At 43.9% G+C, this 27823-nt stretch overlaps 2 protein-coding genes across 7 annotated transcripts in view; one reads left to right on the top strand and one right to left on the bottom strand.

Annotated features, from left to right (window-relative positions):
• The window catches only part of OFD1 (OFD1 centriole and centriolar satellite protein), a 41786-nt gene extending 34595 nt beyond the window's left edge, over window positions 1-7191 (top strand). Inside the window, exons 18-24 of the mRNA XM_090265123.1 lie at window positions 882-982; window positions 2174-2293; window positions 4785-4792; window positions 5091-5234; window positions 5934-6107; window positions 6691-6758; window positions 7051-7191. Of these exons, the coding sequence (XP_090121249.1) occupies window positions 882-982; window positions 2174-2293; window positions 4785-4792; window positions 5091-5234; window positions 5934-6107; window positions 6691-6758; window positions 7051-7093 (658 nt within the window). The 3' untranslated portion in view covers window positions 7094-7191. The remainder of the gene's footprint in view (window positions 1-881; window positions 983-2173; window positions 2294-4784; window positions 4793-5090; window positions 5235-5933; window positions 6108-6690; window positions 6759-7050) is intronic.
• GPM6B (glycoprotein M6B) overlaps window positions 6650-27823 on the bottom strand; it is a 143874-nt gene continuing 122700 nt past the window's right edge. For 3 of the 6 annotated variants that reach the window (XM_090265120.1, XM_090265116.1, XM_090265118.1), the window contains 6 exons: window positions 23436-23622; window positions 21520-21676; window positions 19349-19520; window positions 16881-16954; window positions 15562-15627; window positions 11830-12445 (listed from right to left, as the gene is read on the bottom strand). In XM_090265120.1, the coding sequence (XP_090121246.1) occupies window positions 12296-12445; window positions 15562-15627; window positions 16881-16954; window positions 19349-19520; window positions 21520-21676; window positions 23436-23622 (806 nt within the window). In that variant the 3' untranslated portion in view covers window positions 11830-12295. Of the gene's footprint in view, window positions 6850-11829; window positions 12446-13324; window positions 14022-15561; window positions 15628-16880; window positions 16955-19348; window positions 19521-21519; window positions 21677-23435; window positions 23623-27823 lie in introns of those variants that run through there. The other 3 variants (XM_090265117.1, XM_090265122.1, XM_090265119.1) reach the window with 2 other exon arrangements.

The raw sequence follows: 27823 nt of genomic DNA, 5'->3' as shown, positions 1-27823 counted from the left end.
TGTCTTTGAAGCTTGGCGATGGGTCACCCAGGCAGGGATTTGAGTCACATGTGGGACTACTGTCTGTGCCTGATCCTTATGGGGGAGACTGTGACTCCTTAGTTCTGGGCTCCAGCCGGGGCATCTATCTGTGTGTATATTGCTTCAGTCCTATTGTACGGACTTGGAAGCTGCCACATGTGCCTATTGTGGTCCCAGTGCATGTTTGGTTTATTTATTTATTACTAACTTCTTAAAAAGATTTTATTTATTTTTAGAGAGAGGGGAAGGGAGGAAGAAAGAGACAGAGAGAAACATCAGTGTGTGGTTGCCTGTCTCACGCCCCCATTTGGGGAAACTGGCCCACAACCCAGGCATGTGCCCTGACTGGGAATCGAACCAGCAACCCTTTGGTTCACAGGCCAGCACTCAATCCACTGAGCCACACCAGCCAGGGCTATTTATACTTTATGCGATAAAGTAAAGCCAAGAGGAGGGACACATGGTGACTAAGGGCACTTTGATACACACGGTGTTTTTAGTATTGCTTCTTCAGCTGACCCATGCTGATGGTGTGTAGAATTGATTTTTTTCAAAAACACTATGTGGTTCTTGAAAAAATCAACTCCTAGGAACACCATTGAGAGTGTAGCATTACTCTTTGTTCACAGTGGTGGTGCCTGCCTCCGAGGGTCAGGTGGCTCTGTCCTAATGCATGCGTTGCTTACTGTGCTGCCAGGTTCCCAGAGAGCACCCAGGCTGGGCAGCTCTTGTTTTTCAGCAAGCGCAAGTACTTTTTAAAGCATTTTCTCGAGTCATAAAAGGATTGCACCATCATCCTGTGCTCTTGGGTGTTACGTTATTACAGTGTCACACTCATGAATTTTATTCTTCCAACCCAGTCTTTATGAGAGACAAGCTGAACTCCAAGACAGAATTGAATTTTCAACACTGGCCAAGCAGTCTTTGGAGGATATTGAGGACTCTGACTCATCTTTTGAATGTAAGTTAAAATATAAGTACTGGTTTTTATAAGTTGAAAATGTAGGAAGCTCGGCTTTGTTGAAACATATCCATTGGTATAAAAATGAAAGCAGTTGCAAGTTAGGACATTTGTATTTTGTGATAAAACCATGCATACAGATTTATTGCCTCATTTTTACATTACAAAGGATTTCAGGGGTACATTTGAGTTCCATTTTTAAAAAATTTCAGGATAACCAATAAGTTCAACATTGGACCTAAGCCTACAAGTGAACCCTTAATTTTCTAAGTTTGGGATTGCCTCAGATTTAAATAAGTGACTTTTTCATTTGTTTATTCCCCCCCGTTGTTGGGAATACGAAGATGCTAAGTTATTTTCTTTAAGTTGTACAGATTCTGTTGAGAGCACCATTGCCTAGAAGCTGGTGTCCAGGCTCTGGCCCTGCCTCCGGGTGTTCCCTGGGAGCCTGCTGCTTAAGTATGAAATTGGGATGTAGAGTCAGTCAGCCCTGCGGTTCTTTCCAGCCTGGGAAGTCTTTATATTTGTATATGCAGTAGTCCCGCGCTATATCACGGTTCACTTATCGTGGTCCCGCTGTATCGCGGGATTTTTAAAAATATTATATGTAATTATTTATCATGGATTTTTTGCTATATCGCGGGATTTTGCGGTACTGTACACATATGTTGTTAAAGTTACGTAGGTTTAAGAATGTAGAATAAATGTAAGGTTCCCACTTCGTGGGGGAGGGGAGGGGTCTAGAACGTAATGCCCACGATAAGTGAGGGATCCCTGGTAAATATCGTTCCGCGTTGTGAGCCTCAGCGCCAAGTCGGAATGTATATTTTGGACAGTTAAATGAGAGGGCTTAGTAAAATTTGCACAGTCTTTGCCACCTACTTTAATAACTTTGTTAACCCGTCGCTATGCAAATGCAGTTCAGATAATTATCAACAAGCTGGGTGAATTCTTCTGTCACTTTCCTGTTGGGTTATGAATCTAATTCTGAAAAGAAATCCAACTCTTTAAAGTGTAAGGACACTTTGAGAAGCAAGTACGCTGCTTTAGAATTAATTCTGTAAGGAAAGGCCTGGCCCGGTTGCTTTGGCTCAGACTTCAGCGCTCTGCAGTGAGTCAGCCCCACCCTGCACTCCCCTCCCTTGCTGTGCTTGTTAAGGGCTCACGGGACACTTGTTTATACTCATGTAGCTGAAGGGGACATGCCAAAGCGCTTGGAAATCAATGGCCTCCATCCTGCCGGTGACATGCCGCACCCGGATGCTGCGGCGGCCGTTCTTCCTACCAGACCTGTCTCCCCTCACTACTCAGGTAAGTCTTCCTTGGCCGTGACTAACAGGTAGCAGACCGCGTACTGAACACCTGTATTGTTGGAGGACTTTCCGGAAGCATAAATGACACCGAGCCTTGGGCTGGGTGGGGGCGTTTCATTGTTAGTGCCATTTCTGAAGTACCTCCCAATGGGAACATGTAACGACAGTGCCGAGGAGAAAATTGTGAAGGAAAGGGTTCTCATTTAGACTTCCTGGGCCAGTGGCTTTTAATATTTTTCTTTACATGTCCAAAGTCTGCGAGAACAGTTACCTTTTTCCTTAAGAGACTTTACAAAAACCATTCCATCTTAGGAAATCATAGTGTAAAATTGAAATAATGGTTAATAGCCATACGCATCTTCAGTGTGATAATAGTATGTTTATAATTCTTTTTTCTATTTGCTTCCTTCATGTATTAAAAAATCAGGACAGAAAAACTTCTCTGTTGCGTTTTTCAGAAAATCTGATGACCTTGGAGGGGTTGTGGTCATCAGACGTGTCTGGCCCACTCTCTCTTTCCTCTTAATCGTCTGCAGAGCACTCACATCTGTCCCCAGTGGGGACGGACAGGGAGGACAGCTCTTGGGGGAGACCAGAGCTTCATTCTAGCCAGGTCCTTTTCTCCTTCAACCAAAGTGTTCATGCCTCAAACTTGAGCGGAAATTCCTCAAGGAAAATCCCATTGACTGTTTTCCCAATGTTTTTGTGGGGCTCCCATCACAAAACCTATGTATGCAAAGCTTCCTCTTGTAAGTAGTTTCTTGGTTTAAGTCGACCTACTCGGGAATATGAGGAATTACTGAAAGAAGCAAGAGACTTTGAAAGGGTTCATGTTGCTGATTCCAGAGTGAATCATTGTGGGAAGCCCTTGTTTAGACACTTGAACAAGGACCTGTTCTGTCCTGGGCACGTTGCTGAGAGCGGGGCACACAGCAGTGAGCACCCCCAAGCCCGTGTTTCACGGAGCTTTTGGTGTGGAAATGGGACAGTGAGCAGGCCATCCCCGAGGGCTCCGGTATCCTCAGTCCTGAGTGGGGCCTGCCACCCACTAGTGGATGTGACAGGCAGCCATTCAGCAGAGAGAGACCTGGGCAAGTAGGGAGTGAAACTCAGATCACAGGGTGAGGAAAACCAACGAGCCGATAGCTGTTCTGCCTCTGAGGCGTAACGTAAATTACAGTAGTGACTTTTAAAGTTACTCGATGATGTGGTTACATTTTGATCTTTGAAAAAGTCTCTTACAGCCATCACCTTCCCTCTTCACCTGGGCACAGAGGGAACTGAAAAAGGCCAGAGCTTGGTACCTGTGAGGCCCAGTAGAAACAGTGCTTTTCTTTGCTCTTACATCCAAAGAGGCTTGTGTACGTTATTCTGCAACTACGAAGTGCAGTCACGCGCCCCTTATAGCAGCGGGGATGTAATCTGAGAGATGGGTCCTTAGGTGATGTGTCATTGTGCGAACAGCGGGGTGCAGTTTCAGGAAGCCTCGATGGTACGGCCTCCTGTGCGCCCATGCTGTGCGGTGCAGGCGGATTGCTGTCAGGGTACAAGCCTGTCCGGCATGTCACTGCACAAAAATGTGACAGTGAGCGAAGCAAGAGAAAATGCTGCCGGCATGAGGCGGGGGAGGGTGCTGTCCCTATGTCACGGCACGCCGTTTCACAGCACACCTTTCTCTGTAAGGAGGAGGAGTCCACTCTACATCACTGACGTGGAGTGTAGCCCAGTAAATAAGAAAGCCCGGTGGCACAGAGGTTTAGTTTCATCAAGTATTATGCACTGTGCGTAACTGTGTGCTGTCCTCTATATGACCGGTGTCACAGTGGGCTTGCTTACACCAGCATCTCCACGAACACGGAGTACTGGCCTGCGCTCTGACGTCCCAACGGCCATGGCATCGCTAGGAGGCTGGAACGTTTCAGCCCCATTATAATCTAATGGGACCGCCGTTGTATATGTGGGCTGCTTGCACAAAGGGGGACTGATGTCGGGGACAGCATTGGCTAGGCAGTTGCAGCTGTTCAGGTCGACAGTGACAGGGACCCTAATGGCAGCAGGGGAGGAGTTAGAACCTGGAAGCCCTGGTGGCTGAGGGAAAGTAGCGTGGAAAGAGCAGGATTAAAGGCACAGGAATGATCACTTCAGGTATGAAGCTGGTGCTGTGGGATTTCCATGTGTTCATGGGAGGGGAGCCTGTGAGAAACATGGATGGTGAGGCTGGGGAGAGATCAGGACTGGAAAAGAAGATACGGGAATGATCGAGGCAGACAGCTAAAGCCCCGGAAAGGGATCATCCGGGAGGAAGTGCAGTAGGACGGTGAGGTGGCTGGGGCCGTGGGGGCTGCTTCTGTACTGTTCTGGGCAGGAGAGGCTCAGGCGCCTTTGTGGGAGTCAGGGCAAGAGTTAGGAAGCTTCTGTGCCACTGAGTAGGGACCTACTGGCAAGTCAGAGTCCTAAAGATGGTGCAGGGATTATAACCAAGTGCACAGGCAGAGATGTAGGGCGTGGGAAGGATGAGGAAGGGGGGAGGGGAGGGGGGGGAAGTGCAGTGTGGAGGCGGGACAGTTGAAGATGTTCATGGTACGGGCGACTCGTGTCCATCTCAGTAAAGTAAAGGGCGGGTGCCGTGCTAGGGGTGGGGGTCGGGGCTGCACGGCCCCGAGGGCGCGGCGACGAATCGAGCGGCCTCCCTGAGTCTGCAGGGGCGCCTGGAGGCCCGGCAGCCCCGCGTTTGTTTGCACACCTGATGCTGGAAGCTCCACGCTCGTTTATTTTCTGCCCCTTCCCGCGCAGAGGAGGAACAAATCGAGGAAGACACTGAAGAAGAAAAAATATGGCAGCTGGTGAAAGAACAAGAGCAGAGAGAAGAAAGAAGGCAGAGTCAACAAGAGGCTTTGCAGAGGGAGCAAAGAGAACTAGAAAAACTGGATCGAGAAACGGTAATAATTCTAAGTGTGGCTGAGGTTTCCATGGTAGTTCCTGCATAGCACACCTCCAGTGAGTACCTGGCTCTCAGGGACGTGCGGCCGTCATGTGTCCCCAAGTCACAGTGGTCGGTCCCTTTTACAAGAAACAGCCTGCCGTGGGCAGGGGGACCGCGCAGGCCCATCTTAGGCGTCTGATAGTGAACGGGGGCATTTGCAAGCCCAGCCCGTGTCTGTGCGTTCTCACCTGGTCCTGACAGCACTGCCGTAAGGGAAGGGCACTGTGCCTTGCTATAGCTCTCCCCTTTGTAAGGGCGGTTTACAGGTCATCCAGCTGGGACCACGGCAACTCCAAAAAAGGCACTGCCAGTCTGCGGTGGCTTCCTCAGGCTCCCCTGCCTGCCTCCTTCCTGATTCTCTTTGGCCTTCCATGTCCTGACTCTGGTCTCAGACAGATGGATTACTCTGGCCACTTCACACACCTGCTGAATCTTGCATAAATTAATATTTTATATGGATGTTCCTTGAACTCCTCCTTAATTTAGTCTATAGCACAGGGCACATGTTTGTCCCCCTTTGATGGTAGCAGTGACTTCAATGAAAAAAAGGAAATAGTTTTCTGACAAGTAGATTTTACTTAAAGGATCAGAGTTATATTATTATGTGTTTTTAAAATATATTTCTATATTTCCTGTTTTGGTGGCTATTTCATAGTGGATAATTGAAGAGTCTTTGAAGATTGAAATGGAGAAAGCATTAGACGTGGGTGAAGAAATAAAAGAGCTATGTGCTCTTGGTGAAAGTCCTTTGGAGAAATACATGAAAATCATCCAGGAGGATGAGGACGAGGACGAGGACGAGGACGAGGACCAGGAGGAGGACCATGAGGTGCTGATGCTGTGTGCCGAACATGTGCGGGGGGGCGGGGGGCCGGGGGGCCTGAGGGAGGCAGCGCATGAGGGCTCTGTGTTTCATTGGAAATCCTTGGGCCAGGAGTCTGCCTTCTCTACTGGAGACAGAGGTAAACGCAGAGGAAATTCGAAGATCAAATGAAGCCTTAAATCTTTTAAATATATTACACTCCTGACACAATGTTATCGCTTTTGCTTGGGTAAAAGATTGAACAGATTTTCATTTGTCAAAGTTTGTGAAGTTGAAATGTGTCTTATTTTCAGAACAAGAATGAAATATAATGGAATTCCTGTTGGTGGACAATGAATGAATCAGTACTGTCTGAGACATTAACGTGTTATATAAGTCTGAAGTACTCTGGGTATTGAGAATACATATTGGATAGTTTGATGTGCTTGCTCAATTTCATGCCTAAAAGCCACCTCTTTTTTGGTTTCTTAAATTATACACACACACACGCATACACACACACACATATTTAAAGTTGTCAGGGAAATTAGTGTTTAATAAAATGAATGCTTATCTAATTTCAAAACAATTCTTTGCCCCTCTCTATCAGAGCGCAATAAAGGTCATCGGAGAAGTTTCACAAGTGGACCCACTGCCATCTAGTGACAGAGACGGAAGGTATGGTTTCCCCAGTGCTGTGTTCTTAGGCAGCCATTATCATATTGCTGGGTTTGTTGGCCAAGGGGGCCGTTCAGATGTTGGAGTCTGTCTGTAAGAAATTATTGAATTAATCGAAATTATTGACTTCAAAACAAATCTGTTGCAATTTGAAGTTGTGATATTGCTACTGATACAAACTGTAAGCGAGGGCAGAATCCCCACAGGGATGAGAACATTATAAATAAAGGTCCTTGAATAAACTGGACAAGAGTTTTACAAATTAATTTTGTTTTGTCTTTCCCTAATTTAGTTTCGCAGGCCTTTCTCATGAAGAACCAGATGACTTTTGGTAACTACGCGTGCTTCCCAGGTTCCTGTTGATAGAACCACAAAAGGCCTATGCGTTTTCTGTAATAAGAAAGTTCTCAATAAATAGTGTTTGTGTAATCCAGTGTTGTTTCTTGTTTTAATTATGTGGTACTCTAGTATAGAAACCGAAAATGATCTAGTCAAGTGACACCGCTTCAGAATTTCTCATTTTTGGCCCTTGTATTACTCTAGAATGAACTGCTCTTTTTTTTTTTTTTTTTTTCATTTTTGTGTTATAATTCTTTGACAACTTATCTTACTGGTCATATTCCTGTCCTGCATTTTGGAAGTGTCATCTCTGTTTCTTCCTCTCCAGAGTGAGGCTACCACCTGTCATACCGAGGCCATCTTTCCCAACCCTGCCCTTCTGATTTGTCCCTGAAAATAAAGACAGGTTTTCCACTCCAAGCTCTAGAAATAATACAGTATGACCACTGGTCTTTTCTTTTGACGTCTTTTTCTTGGGAATCAACATAAGCCCTTAGACCAGCGGTTCTCAACCTATGAGTCGTGACCCCTTTGGGGGTCAAACGACCCTTTCACAGGGGTCGCCTAAGACCATCGGAAAACATGTATAATTACATATTGTTTTTGTGATTCATCACTATGCTTTAATTATGTTCAATTTGTAACAGTGAAAATACATCCTGCCTATCAGATATTTACATTATGATTCATAACAGTAGCAAAATTAGTTATGCAGTAGGAACGAAAATAACTATATGGTTGGGGGTCACCGCAACATGAGGAGCTGTATTAAAGGGTCGCGGCATGAGCAAGGTTGAGAACCACTGCCTTAGACAATAATATGAAGAGAAGGTAACATTTACTGGACACGTACTGCATGCCAGGTACAATTTTAAACCTGTACCTGTGTTAACTCGACTCAACGTTCATAGCCACATGAGGTGTAGGTACTACGACTACCTGCATTTTCCAGGTTAGGAAACACGGGGCACAGAGAGGTTAGAGACCTGACCAAGGCTTGTGACTGTCAACCTATGGAGCCAGGGCACTTGGGTGTCGAGACCACCTGCCTCTAGTGTGGGCTGTACTGGAGCTGCTCTGGTGGAAGACTGCCCAGGACTTGGAATGGCTCACCCATGAGGGGTTCCTCTCCAGAATGACCTTTAGAAACTACCTGTGAACCAAATCAAGGTAACTACCCTCGAACGCAGCACCAGCATAACTTCCACACGGGTAAGAGGAGACCAGTTTGCTCTTGTCCCACCCCCCCTTCTTCATCTTTGTACAACTGCGGCCCCTCCGTCCAGCATCCTGCTGAGGGAGCATCTCTGGCAAGTTCTTCAGTGACATTGCCATTATAGTCACCAAGAAATGCACGCAGAACTACCTTGAGGGTGAACAGGCCCTCAGTTTGCATAGACTGAGGGGTTTCCTGGGACATGAGACTTCTCAGTGCTAACCAGTGGCCACCCAGTCTGGTGTGTTCTTAAAGCTAAAATGAGTCCATTGTAGGCAGCATATTTATGGGTTTTTTTGTTTGTTTGTTTAATCTATGCACTCTTGATCAGAGAATTGACTTCATGTACATTTAATTAATTGATAGGTAGGGACTTACTGTAGCCACTTTGTTGTTTTGTAATTGTTTTTTCTCTTGTTTGTGATTTGATGATTTTCTGTAGTAATATGCTTAAATTTCTTTATCTTTTGTGTATCTACTATAGGTTTTTGCTTTGTGGTTACCATGAGGCCTATATAGATCATATAACAGTTTCTTTCAAGCTGATAACAACTTAACTTTGAACATACATAAAAGCTCTACATTTATACACTCCCTCTCATTTTATGTTTCTGATGTCACAATTTATATCTTTTTATATCTTGTATCTACTACAAATTGCTGTATAGTTACTTTTTAATACTTTTGTTTTTTAAACGTAATACTAGAGTTATAAGTGATTTACCGCACACACACCATTGTAAGAGTATTCTGAATATGTATTTACCAATACCAGAGAGTTTTATACTCTGCATGTTTTCCTGTTGCTAAATAGTATCTTATAGTATCTTTTTATTTAAGCTTGTAGAGTTGCTTTTAACACTTGTAAGGCCAGTCTGGAAAACTCTCCCATCAATTCTGAAGGACATCTTTGCTGGGTATAGTATGCTTGGTTGGCAGTTTTTATTTCTTTCAGCAGTTTAAATATATATCATGCCACTCCCTTTTGTACCTTTTGTACAGAAATTTCTGCTGAAAAATCTGCTTATTGTTTTATGGGAGTTTCCTTGGATATAACAAGTTGTTTTTCTCCCTTGCTGCTCTTTAAGATTTTCCTTTAAATTTTGACGATTATAATGTCTCATGTGCATCCTTTTGGATTCATCTTTTTAAAACAATTTTATATATTTATTTACTTTTAGAGAAAGGGGGAGAAAAACAATCACTGTGCGGTTGCCTCTCACGCGCCCCCAACTGGGGACCTGACGTGCAACCTAGTCATGTGCCCTGACTGGGAATCGAACCAGTGACACTTGGTTCACAGGCCAACGCTCAACCCACTGAGCCACAGGAGCCAGGGCTTAGATTCATCTTTTTAAGAACTCCCTGAGCTTCCTGGATCTGGATGTCTCTATCCCCATGATCAGAGAAGTTTTCGGCCGTTATTTCTTCTTTCTTCAAAAAAGATTTTAGTTATTTTTAGAGAGAGGGGAAGGGAGAGAGAAAGAGAGGGAGAGAAACATTGATGTGAGAGGGATACATTGGTCAGTTGTCTCTCGCACACGCAACCGACTGGGGACCGAACCCACCACCTGGGCACGTGCCCTGACCGGGAATTGAACCTGCAACCTATTGGTGTAAAGGAGGACACCCCAACCAACTGAGCCCCCTGGTCAAGGCTTTGTAAATATTCCCAGATAAATCTTTCAGGAGATTTTTATACCTTGGATTTGTAAAACAGCCATCGGCACATGAACCCTTATGAAGGTTCTTCCTCATACTTTCCCCAGACTTAAAGTTTTATGTTAATGCCATAGGTGTATTGCTTTCATTCACTGAAGCTAGTCAGAAACTTTCTGTACTTTTACAGAGAACTATAAAGTGTTAATGGTACTTTATGTAAAATACAGCCCTGTGGGTGACATCGTTTTGTCATATTGCTCTCGCTTAAAAGAGATTTGTCAGAAATGAAAAATATAGCACTCTCCTATAAACTTGATTTCATATGAATGTGAAGTCTTGATTATGCATATATTTAAAAATGACACCATACTGAGGACAGAGAAAGATAGTATTTATGTATGTAAAAAGGCAACCGAATGAAGCTATAATTTTATTTCATTTCTGTTAGTACATCCACAACTATTTCCACCTAAATAGATATTTAAAATAAGCATACACAAGTATTGACTATTATCTACAAATATTTATTGTAACACTTGAATAGAACTACAGGAAGCCCTTGGCACTGATAGAAAATATTGATTCACTGTTAGGTTACAAAAATTTATACATAGCAAAATTTAATGCTCTTTACATAAAAAATATTAGACTACTAAACAAAACTTTCAAAAATTCTTGGTAATAGCTACCAGAATTAGAAAAGTAAAATTAGGCTTTAGACAACTGCTTCTTCTAGAACACTGGACTCTTTAACAGCACCTGCACTGCTGGAAAAAAACATTAAAGTCTGTCATGCCACAGGAGAACGAATCACCAAGCTATTCTGGAACGCCTGTTCTACACAGAAGAGAGCTTCTCCCAATTAAAGAAAAAAAAAAAAAAAAAGTCAAGGTCCAATTAGGCATTTTAGGCATTAACAACAACAACAACACAAAGAATCAAAATGAAATGTACTTAATGTTCAATTTTAATAGCATATTGATAAAGGTATGCTTCCTTTCATTTTAATACATTTCCGCACATGTATATGTTTTAAAATCCAGGAAACAGCCAAACCACAAGTTAATTCTTAACGTGAATATACATAGTTAACCCTATTATATTATGCAGCCCCTTTTAAAAAGCACTGATGCACCCAACAGTTATATGTATCATTTCATAAAGAACAACACAAAATTTACCATCACTAATACCCAATACCTATAGTCACTTAATATTCTGGAACACAATGATTTAGAAGGCAAGATTCTTTTGAAAATGGCTTAAACTCAAGCTTTTTTTTTTTTTTTTTTTTTTTTTTGCTGAACATTGAACTTTATTATTCCCCAAAACTAAGATTTAGATAAGAAAACGTGAAATAAATACCAATCCTAATTTAAGTTACTTAAGTATTCAAGTCTATAAAAGTAGGAGGTTCTGTGGTCTGTTTGTAATTAGGTTTTAGATAGTTGGTATGAAACTGTAAACTCACTTTTCAGACCACATAAAAATGGTTTAGAATGGTGGTCATTTTAATAAGGTAACACTTCTTAATTATGAAAAACATTTGTGGAAAAAATTCTATGGAGGATTTTGGGTCTCCCATTGTGACAAGTTCTTAGAAATTTACAGCAAATACTCATTAAGGCAGAGCTGACATTTAATTCCCAAGAAGAATAATGACAAGTGGGTCATTTTATTAAAACGAGATCTTTTATAAAATTGACTCTGGAAAAGCTTGTCAATGAGTCAGAATTCAGCTTCTTCGATGTAGGTATAGCAGAATTGTAGTAGCACATTTTAGCATCATTGAGAAAAGATTTCTGATCACGAAATTGTGTCCTAGTCAGTTGTAAAAATCCTGATGAGCCACTGATAACTGGCTGCTGTCAGAAGTGGAACTTCACACCAGTTCCATTTTACTCCCTATTAGACCCATTTGGGGACAGATGGCACACATGCATGTATGGTTTCATCCCCTGATGCTGGCACATCATGGGTCCCTATCAGAGAGTATGCCATATCCTCAGTGCCTGTCCCAGTAGGACTGCTCTGGCAATAAATGTGAACGTGCCACAAATTTCAAAAGGATGAACAATCATTTTGTTAAAGTGTTGCCTTTTAAAATGGCTAACATGAAACCTCCAATATCTGTTCTAAAGAAAAAGATTTACCTACTGGAAGGTTTTCCTAGAAATACATCCCAGCAGCTTGAGACAGACAGTGAAGTGTTTGTAGTTCTACATGAGTTTGTTTGATGGGAAACACATCTGTACTGCAGGGCAGCTGTGTGATGATTTGTCAGCTGTCAATTCGGCGGCTGAAGCACTCTGGCAAACATTTATGTGTAAGAATTGAGTTGTTCTTTTGACCGGGACTGGATATCTTGCAGTTCCTGTTCTTCCTTTGCTTTGATATCCTGGTAAGCCTGCATTTTGCTCGCATCCTTTAAGTAAGCCCAGTTAGAAGACAGTATCATGAGGAAGTGGATCTGGAAAAGAAGGGTGAGCATGATGGCTAGTGAGCATGTGAGAGGCAAAGCAAGCCACTAGGGAGATTAGGTGTCTTTACTGTAAAAGGGGGAGAGGGTTATTCTGGATTAATACTTATTCTGCCATCAGAGGCATCAGATACTGAGAGCATGCTCTGCTAGTAGGCTTAATTATTAAAAGGCTGAAGAAAAGTTAGTATACAGACATAATGAACTTGAAAAAATGGCCAAAGTTATTGTTAAGAAAAGGCAAAAATAAAATACAAGAGGGTGGTTTTTACCATCTTGAAAGTAATTTTAAAAACTATTGCAGAAGTTCAGAAACACGGTGGTGGTATTTTTATATAAGTGCGGTGCAAAGATCTTTCCAATCTGTAGATAAAAATCAATTCCCCAAAAGGCCTAAAAGTATGAACAAAGTTTATTTTGAGTAAATAATAAACTACATATTTAACATGGAAAAATTAAGTGAATGTCAAAATCAAACTTAAGAACTATAAGCAAAGCATGCAGTCTCTGTGTTAACAAATTTTTAGTAGTGAAACTACATTTTCCATTTTACGACTGCTATTATTTCATTCCACAAAATGTAAAAAATCCTCATTGTCATTCTTTACAGTTGATGTGGTACACACTCCTTCCCATTTCTTTTCCTCACCTTTCCTGCAAAATCTACATCTCAAGATCCTTATATTTCATATCTCCTTCTCAACATATTTGAGACTTTCAGATCCAGGAACAGTTTCTCTTCCCATGAAAAGCTTACATGCAGCTTGAGAACTGGCTTTCAGGAATCAGTTACTACTCTCCAAAAATGTAATTTAAAGTTGTCAATTTTGTGGGCTCTGAAAGCAAGGATTGTGCTATATATTTAAAAAAAAAAAGTCCACACGCATAAATCCTTTTTCTCAGAGAAAACAAATCTGTGGCCTATATTTTACTTCAAATTTTCATCTGACTTATTTGAGGTGCATTTATTTAGTAGTGAACCATGTAATCGTAAAAAAAAAAAAAATTAAAATTAAAATACACTTGTAAAGTGTTTTCCAGAAGGAGTCTGACAAAACAAAATCCAGAATAAGATGGTTCTCTTCCATTTCATCTTCAGCACGTGTTTTCATTTTCGTCACTGAACTTGGTTATCAAGCCAGCAAAAATAACGGGAAATGCAGGTATTTCAGAGTTTTAATACTTCATTTAGAGATACTACTCAAAGTTTTAAGTTCAAGAAAGTTATGTTTTAGTGGGTGCTCAGCAATGTCAGTAAATAACTGAATCCTTCTCAAAACGGGGAAATAGCCAGATCTCATAATTTTGGCATTCATGTACGGTAAGTGATCTTATTAATGCCCCACGCCAAATGAGTTCACTAAAGCTATTTACAAGTTGCTGGTACAAAACTGCAGAAACCTAGACTCTGCTTTAGTCTGGGGTGTCAGTGATACTCATGCTACATCGTATAGCCCTCTAAAGCGCCTTAGGGGGCTTATGTGATTTAGAATTTAGTGCAGCAATCTTCCCGACTCTTAAACTTCAAAACCGCATAGTTATATGTAGTAGCCATCATGTAGATCAGCTGGTGGAAGAGAACAAAACAGGACAGTAAGATAACAGGCAGTGAGGGCCGTGCCACGAGACTTCTACACTTGGGTGGGGAGGGGTTGCCAAGTCAGCCTCAGGTGTTTCCTTTTCCCACTTAACAGTCACAACAGAAGGTTCTCATGCCACGCACGCACACCTTTTCTCATTTCCCATATACTGTACTGGCCCTCGGCTCTGCCCTCACCACGTTATTACAAAGACTAGAATGTGTTTAAAGAATGACAGGACAGAGTTCTGGGTCAGCCGCATAAGATGAAGCTAAGTGCCCTGTATTTCTCTTGTCTTTCCAAAACTGCCCACCCAGCAGCAGTCAGTCCTCCTTTTGCCTGTCGTTCAGCAGAGAGCAGGCAGCAGCGCAGAGAATGGGTCACCACCACGACTGAGCAGGTGGTTTCTTTCCATGGGCTGTCACGGGGAGGAATGACTCCGTGCTTGGGAAACCTGGGGGCGACTCACTCCTGAGCAGGTGACGTGTCCCCCTTGCTCTAAAACCTGATATTTCTTGAAATCACAAACCCAGCCCCCCCAAAGTACATACCAATATGCATATACACATATATACCTGCTTGTGTTTATACAGCTGACCCTCGCTCTTTGCAGATTCTGTATTTGTGAATTTGTCTCCGTACTCAAATTTTCTGTAACCCCCAGACCTGTGCTCAGCGCCTTCACAGCCCTCCGTGGACACGTGTGCGGTGGTGAAAGAGTTAAGTCTCCCAGCGGAGGACCAAGGTGACACTGCCTGTTCCAGCTCTCAGTCTCCACACGAGTGTCCTTTTTGCAATCTGTTCAGTGCCCTGTTTTTGCATTCTTGTCATTTCACTTTTTAAATGCCCCCTGCTCCAAGTGCCGTCCAGTGTTTTTAAGTGCAAGAAGGTTATGGGCTGCCTTACAAAGAAAATGTGTGCACTCGGTGACCTTCATTCACAATGAGTCAGTGGCGTCGGCCGTGAGTTCAGTGTTAAGAAATCAACAATGCATACTAAATAATATGCCTTTGAACAAAATCACATAAAATGAGGTTTTCTATTTGATCGGTCCGTCAAAAAATGTGACCGAAGGCTCCCGGAAACCTAGTCCTGTGTTACCCCCAGGAGCAATGGCTCCGTGTTTGTTAATTCAGTGTCCGAGGAGACTATTGCGCATCAGTCCTGTGCACCAAAGGATCACTCTGCAAGTATATATGTATATGTGCATATCTCCTTTTGGAAAATGAAATGGGTAATGCCTCCCGGGACCACGTGTCCATGCCTAACTGCCACAATGCAATGCTCCAGTCCTAGTTAATAGGTGTTCCGGGCATCGGTACCCTCTCCTCTTTCCGCAGAAGCCAACTTACATTACCTATGATCAGTGCCAGGCCAGCCAACTAGTACACACTGCAGTGTGGACATGTGGTAGGTTTACACAGGTGAAATTTAACCAACCTTGAGTCTGCTGGAAGGGAAATCTGTCATTATAGAGACTGCTGGGAGGGGGAGCTAGGCCAGGCCAGTCCTCGGGCCATTACTCACCAGGGCAATGACGGTGGCACCAGCTCCGGCACAGGCCACAATGAACAGGTGATAGGACATGTAGAACTAGGAAAGAAGAGGGGACCAACATCAGCATTCATGTATGATGAAATGGCCTACACCCGTTCCAGTGCCCTCTGTCATCTTTCTGTGGCTGTTTTCTGCGAGGCTGGGTGTTGGTGTGCACTCCCATCATGCCCAGTTGGAATCACCTGGTGGGTTTTAAAACTTCCTGATGCCCAGGTCGTACCCTACACCGATTAAATCTAAGTATATGGGGGCTGGGCCTCAGCCATCAGTATACTGCAATGCTCCTTGGCAACGCTCCACGCAGCCAACGTTGGGTGCTCCTGCTTTGAGCCAGTCCGCACTGTGGATATACGGGCTGACCAGCCAGGTCAGTAGGGGCTCATTATTTTGGTAACTGCTTTCTGAAAGCATACAGTATTCCCTCACTTATCACGGGTATTACATTCCAGATGCCCCCACGAAGTGGGAACCTTACTTTTATTCTACACCCTTAAACCTACGTCACTTTAACAACATACGTATACAGTACCGCAAAATTCCGCGATAGAGCGAAAAATCCACGATAAGTAATTAAATATAATATTTTTAGAAATCCCGCGATACAGTGGGGCCGTGATAAGTGAACCGTGATAAGGGAACCGCGATATAGCGAGGGACTACTTTATCAGGGTTCTCTCACACATGCAAGCTCCTACTAGTGCAGTTCAGAAGTTTATAAAGTTATAAATCAATGCGTGAACAATATTCTAGGGCCCAGAGATTTTAAGCCAAACTATGTTAGGATTTAGTGCCAATTAAGGGTGAACGAGAAATAAGAGCAAATCTCTCTAGAAATATAAATGATTAACTGTGACTTGATTTATAAAAATTTGGCTTACATACAAATACAGGGGGATCTTTTCTCTGATTAATTTACATTTGTTCTGGGATAAATGTTCTAGTTTGAAAAACTATCTGAAGGTGAAAGAGAAGAGTTTATATATTTTCAGATTTGCAGGACGGGGATCACTCCCAAATTACTGCCAAAAGAGAAAGATTTCTGATTGCTAAAGTCCTCACTGAATGGGCTGCACCAAGTGAAAGGGCCCTTTTCTAGGTCAAAAATGTCTGAAAATTGGTGATTACATACAGTTCACTCTTTAAAAGTCTGCAAAAAAAGAAAGAAAGAAAAGAAAAGCTTTCCTGAGCAGCATGTGAGGCTTCACTCCTGCTCTTTCTGCCGAGTAGAACCGACGACCCTATTTTCTGCCAGTGGTCGTCTGTGAGCCTCCGACAGGAGCGGGGTTTACCTCGTTTGTGTTGCAGATGTTCTCAAGGGCAGAGCCGCATATTTTTCCTGGGAGAGCATTCCAAGGAATGATGCCTGGGAAGGGGAAGGCCAACAGAACGTGAGGCATAGTGCCAACCGCAGTGCTTTGTGCTCTCCCCCTGTCCCCACCGCTTGGGATGCTAATTGCAACGCAATGGCAGGCTACAGGTCTTCATCAGCCACGAACAAATCTGCCCTCTGCACAGCAGGCTGTTGGGAATAATTACTAAGTCCTACTTGGACAAATAGGTCACGCGCAAAGTCGAATGGTCTATGAGAGACTTCACTTGATACTATTTTTCCTACAAATCATGCTTTGTTTAGTTGAGCTTACATCTGTAAACATTTTTTAAAATTTATTCTTTAAGTATTGAATTTATTGGAATGACATGGATTAATAAATTAAAAAGTAGCTTTTCAAAGCTAGGTTTTCCCTCCTATGAATTTATGAGTTATTATAGTTCAGCAGCTGCAGGCTAACCGCCCCCACCCCCCAATAAAGCAGTTCATCATGCTGAGGTCAGGTCCATTTCCCCATGAATTCCTGGTCTGTGGCCTTGTCACTCCAGCTCTTTGTTAGGAGCTTGTGCCATGAGATAAGTCCCAAGATTGGGAGTCTGTGCTCAGAAAGTTACATGGCAGGTTGTCTGACAGAGTAATTTATGCTTATGTTATGTAATTTGGGCCTGTGTTTTGTATGTCTTTGATTCTGTATTCATTTTTATTGTTTTTCAAATGACTTGGAAATACTCTGGGATTGAAAGCCCTGACGTTCATCACAGAAAGTGGGGCCAACATGGCCTGTGGTCTCTCACCATAACCCCGACTCTCCCCTGCAGGGACATTGCTCATTGGGGGGCTGCTGCTCTTTCTTTAATGAGCAGGTGAGTGCTTAAATATTAAATACAGCCCAAATTACACTTTTCCTAGGACCTAAGGAAGGAGGATTAAAAAGGTCCTTGAAAAACCAAAAAATAAAATTAAAAAAACGTCCTTATTTGCTCCCTCCTTGCCATGGGCTACCAGTAGGTCTGTGCCTCAGAAGAGTGGGACGTGATGACTCCCACAATTGTCAGTGAAACCAGTGACTTCAAATATGGAGTTAAAAAGATGATGACCAATAACCCAAAATTTGTAGTGAAAAATTTCCAAGAATAGGGAAATAACGCATGTAGACAGTCATTTACAAATGCTTTAAAAATCAACTTTAGCCTTGGCTGGTGTGGCTCAGTGGGTTGGGCGTTGTCCTGCAAACCGAAAGGTCACGGGTTTGTTTCCTGGTCAGGGCACGTGTCTGGGTTGAGGGCCAGGTCCACGGCTGGGGGACAAGAGGGAGGCAACCGACTGATGTTTCTCTCTCACCTCAATGTTTCTGTCCCTCTCTCCCTCCCTCCCTTTCCCTCTCTCTAAAATAAAAAAATATTAAAAAATAAAAAATCAACTGAGGCTCTGTTTTCAATCCATCATAAAGAACAGTGTGGCTGAACCTTGGTCTTTATGACAAGAGATCATTAGGCTGGTTGCTGGGCAGCTTTAGACAAGGCTTGTATTAGGTTGTAAGGTACAGCTGAAGATGAGCCACACGAGAAAAACAAGCAACAAAATTGAAATACAGCAGTCATCTCTTTCTTGAAAAGCTCTGAAAGAACAGTTATTTCCTCTTTTGATTCTAATGAAAAGCTTTCCCTCTCTTTGTTTTCTGCCAAGAACAGGATTTCCTGCCACCCTGGCTAGAAGCACTAATTAAACTCCTTACTCAGGGGATGCTGCCTTCTCTCACTCAGCAGGGAAGTCGAGTCTCAGCTTAATTGACAGGCGCAGCAGCGGCTCCTTCTGTGCCTTGTCTAAATGAACCGACCTTAGCTGCGTTATTGGAAGGGTCCCATTTATTTGAAAATATGTTTGAACCTGTTTCCAACAGCAGGCTTTTAGAGAATACATTCTGATGACTTTGAAATACATTTGGATTTTATGTTGTGTGTGTCAGTATACATGAAGTTTAAGCAATTGGTCATTTCAAAAATACCTGCTTTGAAGAGCCTGACATATAAATTAATTGGGTTGTACAGTATATGCAATACTTTGGATAGAAAGTAAGATGGAATGAAACTGAAAAATTGAAAAAACTAGATAACATTTTTCTAGTGGACATCCAAGTTTTTTTTGTTTTTGTTTTTGATTGAACTGCATCATGATAGAAGTAGCTTCTCATTATAAAAAATTTTTTACTGCATACTTGAAAATACAACAGAATTCTGAATGGCAACTTGTAGCAACAAAGAGCCTAAATGAGCTTTTCATTCAGAAAATGGAGCATAAAGAGGGAAAGGGTATACACCATTCCAGTGGAGAAATGTACGAGAGATCACAACAATTAATAGATGCCGGTGTAATAACTAAGGACAAGAGCGTAGACGTTAATTGGGGGCAGGGGCTACAAGGAAGTACCGTATTGTCGGATGTCCACACAGATCTGCTCCACACCGGTCGTCCCGTTCGTCTGGGGAGACTTGATGACTTCACAAGTGGACCATATGTTGTAGAACATAAACACGGGCACTGCGGAGAAACCGAACACGCCGAGCCAGGCCACTCCCAGCACGTAGGTGAGGAAGACAAACTAAACCAAAAAGGAAGAAGAATCATTCAGTCTGCCAAGGCGCATTCCTGGGAGGCACGAGTCTGCATTTCCAACCCAATCCTGAGCCAGAGGGATGCGTTCAGCTCAGACCACTGCCTGGGCCACAGTAGCAACGAGGCAGTGACCAGGGAGAGAAGAGCCGAGGGTTGGCAGCTGGGGCAGGGTGATCATGCTCTCCAGAGCTGTAGGATGGAGAATGTTACTATGTGAAACCAAGTTAATTTAAAGTCTTTCTTTTAACAAGGGCCTGAGATCCCAAGAGGTGATCTCGATCTCCCTTGTCCAAGGTCACAGAGCTGCTTAGTGAAAGGACCGCCCACGTGGCTTTCTTTCCAAACACCAGTTCCGTACTTACCATGGGACAGTGTCTGGGTGGTTTCGCGGACCACTTGAGTTCTAACTTCATGTTAACTTACCCCAGATTACCTTTATTTTACATAATAGATGAGTGGTATAATTAGCAGTTGCTACAGGAAGCTCTGTCTCGAAAGGAACTTCACTAGTTTCATGATCCTGTGCTATTATTAAAAGTATTAGATGCTTGAACCTATATTAAAAGTTTGAAATAGCCTTGAACACAAGCTTAATGCTCAGTGAATCTGATAAAATTCCCATTTCCCTGCGGTTGTTTTCACCTTTAAGGGCTTAGGACAAAACCATGCCGTTCACCCACACATTGCCATGGGCAATTTCAGGAAGAATATAATCACATTGCTTTAGTTTCTTCCAAACCTGCCTTGACTACCAATTTTCAGAGAACTCTGAAAGGCTGTTTCAGAAACATTGTGGTATTTATATTTTCATAACGTGCACCCACAGAGCTGTGTGGGTGAAAGTTTGGAACCCAAGTTTGGCTTTTTGGTTTCTCAGGCTGATGCCGAAGACCTGAAAGTTCCATTTAACTTTCTATACTTCAGGGAAGACCTGTACTGTGCCAAGTGGGCCTTGGGGTCAAGCTTAGGTCACCTCCTGTAGGTCACCCCAGGAAACTGCAGAAATAAGGCATTTTCTCGCAAGGGCATTTACACTTTTGGAAGCATTTGCATTTCTAAAAATAGCCAGAAACAGATTCCTCCCCAATGCTTATGGGTGGGCTACTCCAGACTAGGCTTTCTTCTTCTTACCCTTCAGAAGAAATCTTTCCTTTCTAATAACACCACGACTTGGAAAAGGGCTGGCAGTTCTTGGTTTGGTGAACCTTCCCTTGCAGTGGTGAGAGCCGCCAGGGCAGCCGGTGCCCAGGGGAGAGGGCCCGTGGGGTACCCCTGTCCTGGTGGCCTCGGCATTCAGAATTCTGTCCTTAGTGACAGACCGTGAGCAGCCCACAGAGCCTACACCGATCCCCATCTGGCCTGGGCAGACAAGTTTGCTGACGTCCAGTTCAGAGGAGAACAAAGCTTAGAAAGAGCTTATTAGAAGACAGGCGTCACGGAGGGCAGCTCCAAGAGGCTGCGAGGCTAGTACGCGAACATCTTTCTGGCCGCAGTCCACATGCAGGACATGAAGAGGGGCATTGAGACCATGTGAAAGTTACCTCCTTTCATAGTGGGAACTTAATACGTGAAAAGTCTTCAAAACCCTCATTGCTTATACCTCAATAAGGGAAATGTTTGATTTAATACCACCGGCCATAGCTTTCCCTTCACTAGCAAAAACGGATTGAAGGTATTTTCATATTCTTAACTCTAATTGTTAAGAACACTACAGGCATAGTTCAGTGTCACTGAGCTTCGTTCTACTGCGTGTTTTATGAATGGAAGGCAAGACCCTCCGCCAGCAAAAAGATTTCCACTTGCTTGGTGGCGACACCCCACGGCGGTGGGCTGGCAGCGAGCGCGCGGCGTCTCTGAGCTGGGCTTGCATGTGTGTCAGGGCTCTACGTCTACTCTGAATGAACCTGCAGCGCTCCCCAGCTACAACGAGGCCCGCAGGGGTGTGGCTCTGGCCGCGTGTCGGAGAGGCCGAGGTTTGCACTCACCATCCCGCTGATGCAGCGGCCGCAGGCGGTGGTTTTAAACTCCCCGTGCAGCTCTTTCACGGCGCTCGTCGTGTAAAAGCCCTCTGCCAACAGAATGATCCCGTACAGGAAGAAAAAGGACGCGATTCCGTAGATGACATACTGCATCAGCTGGATTCTACAGAAAGGAACACGAGAGCCTGGGAAGTTAACCCCGCCGCATGGCAGGCAGACGTTTCCAGCCTCTGGAGGGAGGGCATGCGAGTGACGTTCCTGTGACGTCTCCGGCCCCTCCGATGGCTGCACCGGGCTCATGGGGCACCCTGGATGGGCATCCGTATCCACCCCACTGCAACCTGGGCCTTTCTTCCAAGGGGAGCCCACTGTTGAGGAGGACAACATTCCCGGGCAAGGGAGACATTTCCTTTCGTCAGGGGCAGTTGTAATCTTGTAATAACCCAGGACCTGTGCTCTGAGGGTTAGAATTCTCATATTGCAAATAAGCAAACACAAGGCACTGAGGCGTTGAGTTACTCACGCAAGAATACCGAGTTAGCGGCCAGCATTGGAACTCTGATCCAATGGACAACGCGTTCCTTCTGTCATATCAAATGCCTCCCAACCGGGCCTAGTGGTTAATGTAATCCTGAAAAAGCCCCTAAGCAAGCACTCAGGGGTTCCATAAGTAATAACTTGGGCAGATGTTTGTGGCATTGAAATTCTCACTATATAAATGGTAATGTTTAAGATACAAAAAGTTAATTCACAGGTAATATTGTGTCCTATGAAAGTTGACGGGGACCCAGATGACTGGTCCTCAACCCTTGGCCACCCATTGAAACTACCTGGGGAGCTTTAGGAAATACTGGTACCTGGGTGCTATCCCCCGGAGATTATGACTTAATTGGTCTGCGGTGAAGCATGGGTATGGGGAATTTTTAAAGGTTCCTGAAAGTGTGAGAGCCACTTATCAAGCTTACTAGCTAATGAAAGCAACACACCTTTTTGCAGGCTCAGTCGTCGTAAATACTCCAGGTGTTCTTTGTACATGGTTGTATTCATTCAGTAAGTCCTGTACCCTGCTTGATTCTCTTTACAACCTTCCCTACCCCTGCTCACTTGTTTGGCTGTCATTCATGAAAATATAAAGAGGAAAATTCCCTAAGGACCCTTCCAACATTATTTTATTATTGTTCCATAAAAATTCGTTCATGCCTTTTTCAGTCTGGTGGAGAAGTTTCTTATAATCACGAGACACCTAAATACTATGAGACTTTGGGAGTCAAGGAAAGAAGAAGAAAACACTGAAGGCAGTGGAGAAAGGGGAAAGTACATGAAGGAAATACACGATTGCTGGGCTTGCATAGTTAAGAGAATCTGCATGGGAGTTGTTGAGACTCCACTGAGAATGATTCCAGAGTGGGGAGGCAGAGATTTGGGGCTCAAGCCACCAAACTTCCCCTTTTCTGCATTGGAAGATGCTCTGGGGGTTTGTTCTTTTGCCTGAAGAATTAATATCAAGGTCCTGTTCCTATAGAATTAGAGGGTAGTTGGTTCTCAACAGGGTTCCTATTACTCCAAGGATGCTCACTTTCCTCTGAAACCACTGGGGGGCGCTTGTTACTTGGGAACCGTGATCACTGGCGTGATGAGCACAGCAGCAACCTATCACCCTGCCACAAGTCCCCTAGGTCCATGGCTACAGTGTGTGCACCTTGCCATTCTCAGGTGAGATCCCAAACACTCTGGGTGCCAAACACCCACTGCATTCTTGGCCCTTCCTTTTTCCTTGTCTCGTGGACCTTTTTGTTTCTGCATCCAGTGAGCTTTCATGAAAAGCATTAGATTTCTGCCAGGGGAGCACACTGTAGTCTTTTTAAAAACATCATGTGGTGGTTGCATTTTAGATGCATTTTAAAAGGGAAGCAGGTACTTACACCTCACTCAGCAAGGCATGGTCACTGGTGTTGGTGGAGAAGTGTTGCTCAAGAATCGCCACGGTGCCTGCAAGAGCCACGTGTCCACAGCCACAGAACAGGGCAACCCCAGAGAAGCAGAGGATGGTGGCCACCAGAGAAGCATAGGGGACTCCTCCCAGACACTTGATGCAGCATTCGAAGCAGCCTGGACCCAAAGGAGAGAAAATGCTGCTGTTATGGGCCAGATGCCTCTGGTCTTCACGAACACCAAATGTTATTAGCAAAGAAGGTTCTACTTTTCCATCTTCCCTCTCAGGCTCTATGGTTAATAGCACAACATCTCGGGGCCAGTGGGGGTAGTTGTCACCATTTCATAATCTGTGGGTGAGGACTCTGGGGCTCCAAGAGGGAACATGGCTTAATTTGCTTGGGATGAGTGGCAGAGCACACACTGACAAATAAATATGCAGTAAGTTGCAATTCTAGAGCTTCCTGACTGACCCAGGGTTGGTCGGGGGACCTGCTCAAGTGACAATGTGGAGCAATCATTCCACTAACAGTCAAAAGCAAGGACAGCAGTGAAGCCGCAGTTCTATAAAGAAAAGTCACCACCAACTTCCCCCCCAACCCCCAAACTTCTGAGATTTCAAGCACTTCTATTTCTGTAGCAGCCAATGCCTTTGCCCGATCCTTTACCTCCTGGGCAACCAGAAGAATCAAATACACTAATTATACTGTTGCTGCATTCAGAAGAATATCAACGTGATCATTTTGGAAAGGTGATGGGTATTTTGGTCCCTAGAAGTACAGTCTCAAGATCCACTCAAGTGGATCCCCTCAAGTTTCATTCATGTCATTATAAGAAGTTAATTTTGCAATAAAAATGTCACCCAGCCCAAGCAGCACAAGCAGTTTATTCATAGTCCTCCTCCTCCCCGGCTTCCATCTGCCCCCTTCCCCGATTCACATGTTCAAAATAAGAACCCAGAACTGGTGGATGACATTTAAGTACTTGAAGAAGGAAAAGGAACAGAAGGGGGAGAAAAAAAAAAAAAAAGACAAAATGAGCATCCATGAAGTGAAATGAAGGAGAGAGAGAGCCACAATCCACTCTTCATCTTGAGAAGACTAAGACTTTTACTTGTTTTTAAAATAATCTTGTACTTGAGATGTCCATGGAGCCCTCCCCATGGGGCAAAGCCAGATGCCACTTTCAGTTCGGGGATTTATGTTTCAGTAGAGCAGTGCTGCCCTCAGGATAATGTCACTCCCTCCCTGACCTCCCATCCCTGTCTGTGTTATACAGACCCTCAAGTACATGGCTTGTCAGCGAAATCGAACTTGGAAGGCATTACGAGGCCCAGCAGCAATCAAGAGCAGTTCATTACTTCAAGGCAAGCACATGAAGCCAGCTGCATTTCTTTTCCCCAAATGATCTTTACAGTGGACAGGGAATGACTACCCAGCATAAAACACTGGAGACGGGTTTTTCCATTCTGATGAACATCCCATTTGAGGTGAGCATTTGCTTAAACCTACCACAGTACCAGATTTCCCTTCAGCTCATTGCAAAATGAAAAATGTCAGGACTTCATAAGAAAGTGTATTTCCTTTTCTTTCAGAAGATGATGAGCTGTTTTGACAAAGACCAACCTCCCCGAGATAGATTTATGAAGCCACATAAAATGGGAACCAGTGCACAATACAGTTCGCTAGCAAGTGAGCACCTTCAAGAGCTTCGAACACTAGAGATTTGTAAACAAGGATGATGGGGTTCAATTTTATTTTCTCGTATCACTTTCTGGGGGCTGAGGTGAGGTGAAAGAATTCAGCTGAAAGTCCAGGCTCCCGAACTGAGAGAAATCCCCAGCTCTAATGTGTCCCATTGGATAAAACAGAATAGACCTGTGTGCATTATATCATTCACAACATCCTCCACTCTGTCTTCATGGTGTAAGGAACAAGATGAATGTCTGCTTCCCGAGCTAACAAAGTTATATCTGGTCCCTGTTGGATAGAGACGTGTGACTTTGACACCTGCGCTGTCCAGCACGATGGCCACTAGCTCATGTGGCTACTTACGTTATTTCAAATGAAATAAAATAATAAATTCAGTGCCCCAGTTGCACCGGCCACATTTTGCATGCTCAGAAGCCACATGTGCTAGTGGCTACCCTATGGGACAGAGCAGACACAGAACATTCTGTCACCATAGAACACCGCTTTGGAAGGTACAGTCTGACCTGCCACGTATGTGATTTTTCTGTAACATGACCTGGGTTCTAACTGGGTTTCACTTTGGGTTTTATTCACTCAGTACTTTTGGAAGACCTGCGGGGTGCTAAGCACTGGGGATACAACTATGAAATCAGACGTCTTTTTTGCCTTCAAGGAGATCAGTCTAAAGCTGCAGGCAGACACATGACATCATTATTACAGTACAGCATGATAAGATACAGACCGCTGGAGAGCCAGTGGACGGTGGGCAGGGAAGGGGCGAGAAGGATGGGAAGGAATAGAATTCACATTGGAGACGGGTTAGGAATGGCTTTCTACAGAAAGGCCTACCGTGCAGAATGCAGCTCACATGCTGATGTTGACATATAACCTGATAAAGTGCTGTCCCTTCCTAAATATTTTTGTTTTATATATACTTCTATATATATTTGCATAAACCCACATCCTTTCTCATCACTTGCAGTTAGGTTAGGTGTTATGGCATAGCACACTTGCCCTTTAACAAGATAACTCGTCCTTCCAAACCCAGCTGTCGTTTCAAAAGTCTTTCATCCAAAGGGTTATAGCATTCCGCTTCTTTCAAAGGAAATCTCACAGCTGCTCCCTGACTCAAAAAGACCAGCGGGGTTCGGAGAGTGCTGCCTGCCGTTCAGTCCCGAGCCCGGCACCAGATCAAGACCAAAGTTTCCGTCCCATGCATGCCTCACAAGGACGCCATTACCCCATGCTGCGGGTCTGGGTTTATAACAGCAGGGGCAAGCTGGGACTCAAGAATTTGGGGGATCGCATCAACCAATCATGGTCTGTCAGCAGATGGTTTCATTTGCGGTGGAAGGAACTCTGGCTTCTGCTGAAGAGAAGTCACCATATTGGTCATCATTACACACACACAGATAAAACTCTTATGGACTCTGCCGGCCAATGTGCGTAGACGCTTGTGGAATACAACATGGGAAAAATTTATAGGAAATAAATTTATCTGAAGGACTAAAATTGTCTGTGTGGTGGATATCTAACAACTTCCATGCCCATCTAGAAGGTATTTCTCTCCACAGTGTGTAAGGTATCTCTGAACACCGGGCAGTTTGGTTGTATGCCACATACTTTTCCCAGAAAAACCAAAACTGCTGCAAAAAGTAAAAATAACCTAAATATATTTTCTAAGTACGGATGTCAATACTGTTAGAGTCCTCACATTAACCGCATTTCTGACTTGAAAAACATGAATGTGCATATGTGGCACAGGTGGTGGTGGAGGCCAAGATGGCGATGTGACCTGTGCAGTCTTGTGGGGCCCTGAGCTTGCTTTACTGCTCTGCTATTGCCATCTTGAAGTTCTTAATAAGTTTTGAGCAAGGGTCTCTGCATTTTCATTTTGCACTGAGCCTGCAAATTATGGAGCCAGTCCTTGGTGCATTTATGTGGGAGGAGGCAATTTGTTTCATTTCACGGTGTTAAGAAATACAGCCAAGAGAGGCAGACATCGCCTTGCCTCCCATATCATCCTGATGTACAACCACCATGAGAGTCCATATAAAGGGACTAGCTATGTCCTAGAACTAATGAGCGCCCCCTTCACTCTGAGAGAGAGTAGCCATTACCCACTATAGTATCCGAGAGTCAACAGTTCAGTTCTCCTAAACCAGGGGTGAGCCTGTAGGTTTGTAAATAAAGTTTTATTGGAACACAGTTCATACTCATTTACAAATTGTCTGTGGCTATTTTTTCCTACAGTGGCAGAGTTGAGTAGCCGTGACAGAGAATATATTGCTTACAAAGCCTAAAATATTTACTATTTACAGAAAAGGTTTGCCGACTTGTATCCAGAAGCACTGATATCCAGAGTGTGATAGCAGAACCAGAAGCATCAGCATCACCTGCGAACATATTAAAAAATGCAGATTCTTGGGTTCCACCCTAGAAAATTGGGAAGGGGGGGTGGACCCAGTAATCTGTATTTTAACCAGCCTTTCAGATGATTCTCACATGGACCCAAATTTGAGAACCACTACCCTAAAGAACCAAGCTCTTTACTGCATCGGCTCTGCTGACTTTCTTTTGTTACTGCCCAAATTCCACTCTAATGAAACTCTAACTCCACAAAATGACTCCTTGCTTCTGGCTAAGATGGATTAACAGGGACCTAATTTATTCTCCTGCCTGAAACT

Source organism: Furipterus horrens, unplaced genomic scaffold (genome assembly GCF_987537825.1).
Source record: "Furipterus horrens unplaced genomic scaffold, mFurHor1.1.pri manual_scaffold_17, whole genome shotgun sequence".
NCBI classification, from domain to species: Eukaryota; Metazoa; Chordata; class Mammalia; order Chiroptera; family Furipteridae; genus Furipterus; species Furipterus horrens.
This window is presented reverse-complemented; position numbering and strand designations above follow the sequence as displayed.